The sequence below is a fragment of the Myotis brandtii genome, unplaced genomic scaffold (assembly GCF_000412655.1).
Source record: "Myotis brandtii unplaced genomic scaffold, ASM41265v1 scaffold3045, whole genome shotgun sequence".
Classification (NCBI taxonomy): Eukaryota; Metazoa; Chordata; class Mammalia; order Chiroptera; family Vespertilionidae; genus Myotis; species Myotis brandtii.
The window spans coordinates 55,216-63,288 of NW_005361631.1; the positions used below are offsets into that span (position 1 = coordinate 55,216).

At 58.4% G+C, this 8,073-nt stretch overlaps 1 protein-coding gene across 1 annotated transcript; it reads right to left on the reverse strand.

Annotated features, from left to right (window-relative positions):
• Window positions 1-3,237: 3,237 nt before the first annotated feature.
• On the reverse strand, window positions 3,238-6,049 carry LOC106726697. Its single transcript, XM_014542575.1, has 2 exons — window positions 4,634-6,049; window positions 3,238-4,576 (listed from the first exon to the last, which is right to left on the reverse strand). The coding sequence occupies exons 1-2, from the start codon at window positions 5,331-5,333 to the stop codon at window positions 4,341-4,343; spliced, it is 936 nt and encodes a 311-aa protein (XP_014398061.1). The 5' UTR covers window positions 5,334-6,049; the 3' UTR covers window positions 3,238-4,340.
• Window positions 6,050-8,073: the final 2,024 nt, after the last annotated feature.

Genomic DNA, 8,073 nt, shown 5'->3' on the forward strand with positions numbered 1-8,073 from the left:
TTCTAACTCTCTATCCCTCTCCCTTCCTCTCTGTAAAAAATCAATAAAATATATATATAAAAAAAAAGAAACATCAATGATAAGAAACTCATTGACCAGCTGCCTCCTGCACGCCACACACTGGGGATCAAGCCCACAACCCAGGGATATGCCCTGACTGGGAATCAAAACCATGACCTCCTGGTTCATAGATTGACACTCAACCACTGAGCCACGCCGGCCGGGCACTACCATTTTAATTGAGGTGACCATGTGGTAGGTAGTGTTCTTACTCCGGGTGCAGCCTCTCAGTGCTCCTATGGGTATGTTACTCTTATCTTACAAATGGAGACCTTGAAGCACAGAGAGGGTAAGCAACTTGTTCAGGGTCACACAGCCAAGCAGTCCAGCTGCAGAACCCACATACCTAAACCACAATGATGTGCTGCCTCCTGGCAGGTGATGATGATGACAATAATGACACTTTTTGCACAGGGCTTGTGTAAGCATCAAACACATTGATATATGGAAAAGTGCTCTGCCAACGGAAAAGTGCTGTAGCAACGTGAACTCTCGAGTACCGAGTGCTGTAGGAGCACAAAGGAGGGAGCGCACAGCTCAGCCTCGGGGGAGATGCAAACAGGGGAGGACTACTGGGCACAGCATCACTGAGCACCTACTGTGTGCAGGCCCTGTGTGAAGCCATGGGAAATGGAATGAGGAAGGACACCCAGTCCTGGCATCTGGAGTGAGATAGACACAAATCATTATAATCCGGATGTGTCTGCCCTGGTTAGAAGTGGCAGGACAGGGACCACAGAGGCAGCAGGGACCATGGCCCGGGGCCTGACTGCTGTGCTAAGGCGAACCCCTTTCCTGTACCCTCTCCTTGCGGACACCATGTCAATGTGTGTGTCTTTCCACACATGCACTTCTCTAAAGAACACCTCCTCTCACCCCCTGTCAGGCTCAGCTCAGTCTGCACCTCCTCCAGGAAGCCCCCCGCCCCAGCTTATTGCTTGCCCTGGGTTCCCATCGCGTGTTCCATGGTTTTGTCCTTGCCCGGGTATAGGTCTAGCACTAGACTGAGCTCCAGGTGAGCAAGGGCCTGTTGCAGCTCCCACCGCACAGTAGCTGCCTTATAAATGTCTGCTGAGGATGAATAAATGAGTAAACACCTTACCTGTTTCTCTTTCTGAGTCCTGGCCTGTTGGTGCAAAGATATCAGACCCTGCCTGAAGGGTGGAGAGGGGGGAGGAGGGGCTTGAGCCTCTAAAGTCGGAAGCAAAGGGCACGACAAGGGCATTGGGACCACTGAGGAATCAGACTTTCAGCAGGGCTGGGAGCGGGTCTCTGTGGGGTGGGGGCCACATCCCCATAACTCTCACCCCTCCAATCCTCTGACAGCTCTGAACCAAGTGGAAAATCGAGTGGCCACAGCCCTCAGCCAGGTGCTGGGGGGGAGGGGAGGAGGCCTGCCCAGGGCGAGGGGTGTTTCGGGCAATCCATGCACACTCTCCTCCGTTAAAATCATCTCACACCCTCAGGGCGAGGACCAGGGCTGAGGAAGGAGCTGGCTTCAATCCCAAGGGCAGACTCAAGTCCAGAGGGTGGGAATGCCGTGTACCAGGTACCCCCATTCCACCGAGGGGGCCCTGGCAGCACCCGTGCCAGGCAAGTGTGCTATTGCTGACTTGATGGAGAAGGACATGAGCTCCAAGCTGGGGACAGCCAAGGCCCCGCCACAAAGGGCCTGAGACCCAGCCCCAGGCTCTGTGACGGCAAAGCGCGTTCTCCGTGCCGTGGAGCGCAGTCTGCTCCCCTGTCCCCGCCTGCCTGTCTGCACAGCTTTGCCCTGCTTCACCCTCACAGTCACCAGCTAGCGAGACATTGCATCAGACGTGTTCGTTTTACAGATGGGGAAACTGAGGCTCAGAGAGGGGGTACGGGACCAGGTTTCCTGTCAAAGACTGGAAAGGCCCGCTCTACCATTTACTGGCTCATGACCTTGAGCAAAGTACTCCGTCTTTCTGAGCCTCGGCGTGCTCCTTGTTAAATCTGGATAACAATGGCAGTTACCACGTGGAGTCACATGAGTTATTGCATCCTGAGTGTTGGAGCAGGAATAAGCAATCCATAAATGCTGGTTATCAGTGTGATCATTATCATTACTTCATGTGTGCACGTACACACACACATACATACACACACACAGCGTGAACTCCAGAGACAGGACAGCTCTAGGCGAGGAGCCCAAGGCTGGGAAAGCCAGGACACATCACTGGGGTGGGGCGTGTCCTCACAGTGAACCCCCACCCTGGGAGGCTCTGGCCACTGAGTCTGTGAGTACCAGGGAGGCAGGAGAGACCCCAGGAAGGCAGACAGACAGACAGACAGACCCCCAGGCCCAGGGCAGCCTGGGAGCCCACCTCGCTGCCTCTGTGGCCTTGGCCTTGTGTCCCGTACACAAAGGCAAGGGAAGCGCAGTGTTTGTTTTCCTGGGCTAAGCGATACATTTTTAGCTGCTCCCGTCTCCAGACAAGGAAGAGGATGTTTGGACGGGGCAGCTCAGATCTACCTGTCCTGGAAGCTGGCTGGAAATGGGCGAAGCGCCCCCCTCTGGGCCACGGGGGGCTCGGAGAGGACCCCACCGGGATCTTGTGAGAAAGCTCATCCCCGCTGCACCCTTTGCTGGGCCTCGGGCCCTCTGACAATGTGACAGCCCCTTACAGAGCATCACCCCGGGCCGGGCGCTTTACCTGAACGACCTCAGTGAGGGAGGCACACAGATTCCCGTTCTATCAACGACGGGCCATGGCCCGCTAAGTCCTTACCCGCTTCCGGAGGGATGGTGCTCTGACGGTGTTCACACCTGGGGATGGGGCACTGAGGCTCGGACCGGGGTTCTAGCTTGTCCCGTGTCACCCAGCAAGGAAGTGGCAATGGCAGTATTTGAATCCAAGCCCACACTTCCGCCAGCTTCCTGTTACATGATACCTCCCGTGTGGCCTTGGTCAGAGCTGCCCATCTTTTCTTGTTAAAAATATCCTCAAGTGATATTTTTATCCTCAATTGATTTTTTTTTTTTTTTTTTTTTTTTTAGGGAGAGTGAAAGAGAGGGAGGAACAGGGAGAGAGAGAAATATTGATGTGACAGAGACACATCGAACAGTTGCCTTCCACACGCACCCCAACCGGAGCTGGGGATTGAACCTGCAACCCAGGTACGTGCCCTTGACTGAGAATCGAACCTGAGACCCTTCGGTGCACAGGCTGATGATCCAACCATCGAGCCACACCGGCCAGGGCAGAGCTGCCCATCTTTTCATGTCACTTTGCACACAGAAAAGTAAACAAACGAGCTCGATGGAGGAGGCTGTGCAGACGGGACTCGGGGCCCCCAGGACCCCCCACCACCCCAGGGCGAGCAGGCATTGCAGCCCCCGAGAGGGGAGGCTGGGCCGGAGACCTGGGTCAGCCAGCCCAGCGTGTCCTTGCTGCTATGTCTGAGGATTTGACTTGGGATTCTGGAAGGATGGGGCAGGCAGGTAGCAGCAGCCCCTCTTGGTGGGGGTCTGGCTAGGACAGCAAGGCCCTCGCCGGCTTTCCAGGGGGAGGTGTTTGTGGCTGCAGGAAACGCGATGGGCCGGTCAAGAATGGAAGCCAGCCCCAGTGGAAGTCTCCAATGTCTCATCGGGAGTCGTCAGAGCAAACGTTTACCTGGCGCTCCCGGTGTCAGCAGCTGGCTCCAAGCCCTTCGGGTGCATTAACTCAGTTAAGCCTCACAACGTGCCTATGAGAAAGAGAGGAGCTATGATCACCCCCATTTTACAGGTGGGGGAACCAAGGTCTGGAGCAGCTTTGCAAGGTCAAGGATGAGTGAGGGCAGAGGTGGGCTTTGAACCTGGGCAGGCTGGTGCCAGCGTCGCTCTCTGGACATCTATGTCCATCTCCAGGCCAGGCAGAGATGAACACACAGCTGCCCAGCTGGCCTGGGCCCAGCCTCACTCACCCACAGTCTCTGGCTGAGCCCCACCCTGTCTGGGGAGGGCCAAGTGGGGCGGGGGGGGGGGGGGTTTAGGCCGAGCCCCTGGCTGAAGGAGCCTCCTCTCGCTGTAGTGAGCAGTGAGCCACATGGCGGGCTGTTGCCGACGGGACCCTAGAGGCTAGAAAGGAAACGCAGATGGAAGGTGCGGTGGCCTGTCCACTTTCAGGTCATCCTGTCCTTGTCCTCCTCCCGCCCGGCCGCCTCCTCCCACCCCACGTCCCCGTCTCCCACCGCCGTGAGGAAGCTCCGTTGGGAGAAGGTCTGACACAGCAGTGATTTCAAACCCCTGTCCCCACAGGACAAGCCAAGGGCGTTCAGAGGGGACACTGAGGTTCAGAGACATCGTGTGACTTGCCCAAGGCCACAGAGTGAATGAGGGACAGAAATGGAGTGACAGTCCTGCCAACTCCAGGGACCCCGGCCCTCCTCGGTCGGGGGAAGGACCCCTGGGCAGGGACTCGGTAGAGATGGAGGGAAGGAGAGAAGGGGTCGGGGCGAGGCTGGGGTTCACAAGGAATAGCGGGGGGCTTATTTTTACCCCAAAACACACCTTTACTGGTGCTGTCCCCAGAGCGCCCTTCACGTTCCTCTCCAATCCCGGTCTCACCCACGTCCTCGCCACGCCTGCCTGCCCGCTGGCGAGCTTTCCCTGGGGTGAGCTCCCAAAGGCGCAAGCTGTCCCTTCCCACCACTGCCTGGAGGCCACTCGAAGATGCCTTCATGTCCTGGGTGTATCCTAGGTCCCCACGGGCAGGGCCCAGGGGCCTGTGCAAAGGTTTGGATTCATGGACCAGGACCCTGTAAACCCCACAGGCCTGGCTTTGGGACCCCGGCGTGCCAGTCTGGCTGTGTGTCCCTGGGTGGGGCATTGACCTCTCTGGGCCTCGGCTTCCCCATCTGTAAACGGGGTGGCCACGTTTGCCTGGCAGGGGGGCCATAAGGATCGGTGTGAGGATGGGCATACAGGCGCCAGCCCAGTGCCTGGCACAGCCCAGTGCGTAGTCTAGTCTACACTGTTGCTCCTGAGAGTGTGGCCCACTGACAGCAGCCGCTCCCCGGGCGCTGCTCAGGCACGCACAGTGCCAGGCCCACCTCAGACCAGCTGAGCGGAATCCGCCTGTTAAGAACATCCCTGGAGACTCCTGTGCCCCGTGGAGAAGCACTGATCCCAAGGGCGGGTCACAAATGGTCGTGGTTTCACGTGGCTCCAACGAATACATTAGCCCCTGAACCACCTGACAATCCAGGCAGAGCAAAGATACCACCCCCATTTTACAGAAAGGAACACTGAGTCCTAGAGAGATCATCTGACTTCCCTAATTCACACGATCAGGAGGTGGCCGAGGCGGATTTGAACCAGTGCCAGGGGCATCAGAGCGACACCTCCTGGAATGGTCATCCCAGGCCCGCCCCGTGCTGGGCTTGAAGGAGCAAAGCCCAAGACCTCGGTGTCCTCATCTGTAGAATGGGACCCCAGCACCATCTGATCGTGGGGAGGATGCGCAGGCGTGCCCGGCCTGGGTTGTCCTCACGCAGGATTGGGTCTCCGTTACATTGCCAGCGCATCTCCCCAGAGGTGAGGCAGGCAGGTGGGAGACGGACAGGAAGACTGAGACAACTGTACAAACACCCTTGGGTGGTGCTTATGTAAGTCAATAAGCGAACAGCGGGCAGCTGGCGGGTGACAAACCGTCCTAAGTAGCTCCCACAGCAGTGAAGATGCGCCCCCGGCCACTGGGGCACATCCCTGCTGAAGCCACAGGCACCGTCATGGACAGTCCCAGGTGGGAGCACCAGGCCCAAGGGAACTGGGCCCCCTCCCCCACTTCTTCCTCCTCCCTCCCTTCTCCTCGGGCCTCTGATGAGATGCCTTCATTCTTCCTGGGGTGGGAACCGTGCGAGGAGCCCAGAATTTCCCAGCAGCCTCCACCACATCCCAGCGGTCTGACCCTGGGTGGGTCCCTGCCCTCTGGGCCGGAGATGAGGATAATTCTGGAACCGGTCACATCTGGTGATGAGGTTGATCTAGCCCAGTGATGGCGAACCTTTTGAACTCGGCGTGTCAGCATTTTGAAAAACCCTAACTTTGGTGCCGTGTCACATACAGAAATTTTTTGATATTTGCAACCATAGTAAAACAAAGATGTATATTTTTGATATTTATTTTATATATTTAAATGCCATTTAACAAAGAAAAATCAACCAAAAAAATGAGTTCGCGTGTCACCTCTGACACGCGTGTCATAGGTTCGCCATCACTGCTCTGGTGACTGAATACAGGCGCTTGGCACATAGAGAGTCGCGGTAAACAGGAGCTGTGGTCCAGCTCCCCTCGCTTGGACCAGGCAGTCCTGAGATTTGCCCCAGAGGGAATGACCGCACCCTTATTACAGATGAGAAAACTGAGGCGCAGAGAAAGTGACTTCCCTGAGGTCACATGCTGGATAGGGTCGGAGCAAAGTCATATTTGAACTTAAGTCACAAGACTCCCAGGACAATGCTCCAGGGCAGTGGGAAACAAGGCCGGCGCCCCCAAGCCCCACCCAGAGGGAGACCTTTTCTCCTGCGGGTCTGGGGGGGGGAGGGGGCGCACAAATGGGCAAGCGAGTCTGTGTGGCATGGGAACTGGGCGAAACGTGGGCATCGTGCGTATCCATGAGTGCACACGGGCCTGGGCGGAAGGGAGCAGAAAAGCGCCCCCAGGGAATTGGGGCTGGCCCACAGGGGTCACCCAGGACCTGCCCTGGGCCAGAGGGCCCCCCCAATGCCGGTGCCGGGGGGCTTGCCGTCCCTAAAGACCACCACAGGGTGGAGGAGGCATCTCGGCCTCCACCCGGCATCTCCCCGTCCCCCCTGCCACCACCCCAGCTCCTTCCTGTTTTGATGGAAGGAAAAATTTTCAGCTTTTTTCCTTCTTTATTTTTCCAGACGGGTGACTCGCTCGGGAAAGGAATTCCCCCCTCCCCAAACCATCCTAGTACCTATATATCGATGCCACGGATCCAGGCCCATCCTGTTGTGCTGAGAGTCACGGTTATTTTTGGGTGCCTGACGGGGGTGGTACCCCAGGGGAGGGCATATGGGGGTGCTCAGCTGCCTTCTCCCAGTCCACATCCCCCTCCCAGGTCCCTCCCCACCCCCAGCCCATCCTCCCTGCCCGCTTCAGGGAGGAGGGAAGGAAGCCAGGGTATAAATAACGCAGGTGGTTACTCAGCTCCTGAGAACATGATAACATGAGTCATGATGTGAAATCTAGAGGAGCCGTGAACAGCCTCCGGCCGCGAGGCCCGGGGCATGGCAGTGGGGCTGCGGGGAGAGATCAGGCGCTGGGGGGACCTGCAGCGGGCAGGCCCGGGAGGACGGGAAGCTGCTGCCCCACGAATGGTCTCAGACCAGCCTCCTCCCAGCTCTGACCCTCAGTTACTCACGTGTAATGGGCTGGGGGTGGGGAGGGGCTGGCTTCATTCTCAAGGGCGTCCCTGAGCTGGGAGGAGGAGGACGGAGGGCAGGGGCACGCCCTGGCATCGTTGGTCCTCTCCCTGTGCCTGTCACAGGTCAGTAGGAGGAGCGGGTCTGTTGGAACGTCTGGTCGCCTCCCCCATTTTCAAGGCAGCCGGCCCCCCGAGTTCCCTGGGCGTCCATGGGACTTGCAGGATGGAAGGTGGGGGCGTGGGCAGCAGCATGAGATTCCTGGACACTGGCCCGCAGAGCCTTCCCCCCGCAGGGTGGCCCGGAATCGGGGACAGTCCTCACCCTTTGTTAGCTGCCGGGCCGCAGGGTGGCATGAGGCGTGGGTGCAGAAGCAGGATCACTGGCCTCGCCCTTGGGATCAGCCCAGGCGGCGAGGCCGGGCTGCTGGCCTAGCCCCAGGCTCCAGCAGGCAGGGCCTGAAGGCACCCGCAGCCTCGGCCTGCTCACCCAAGGAAACCCTCTCCAGAGCAGGGCAGGCCTGGACCCTGGGTTGCGGCCCAGCCCCTCCGGCAGGCAGGGCCTGAAGGCACCCGCAGCCTCGGCCTGCTCACCCAAGGAAACCCTCTCCAGAGCAGG

Coding starts and splice junctions, on each gene's coding strand:
- LOC106726697 (XM_014542575.1), bottom strand. CDS start 5,333: ATGATCTCTCTAGGACTCAGTGTTCCTTTCTGTAAAATGGGGGTGGTA. Junction 4,577..4,633: donor CAGGCGTGGCGAGGACGTGG/GTGAGACCGGGA, acceptor GCACCAGTAAAG/GTGTGTTTTGGGGTAAAAAT.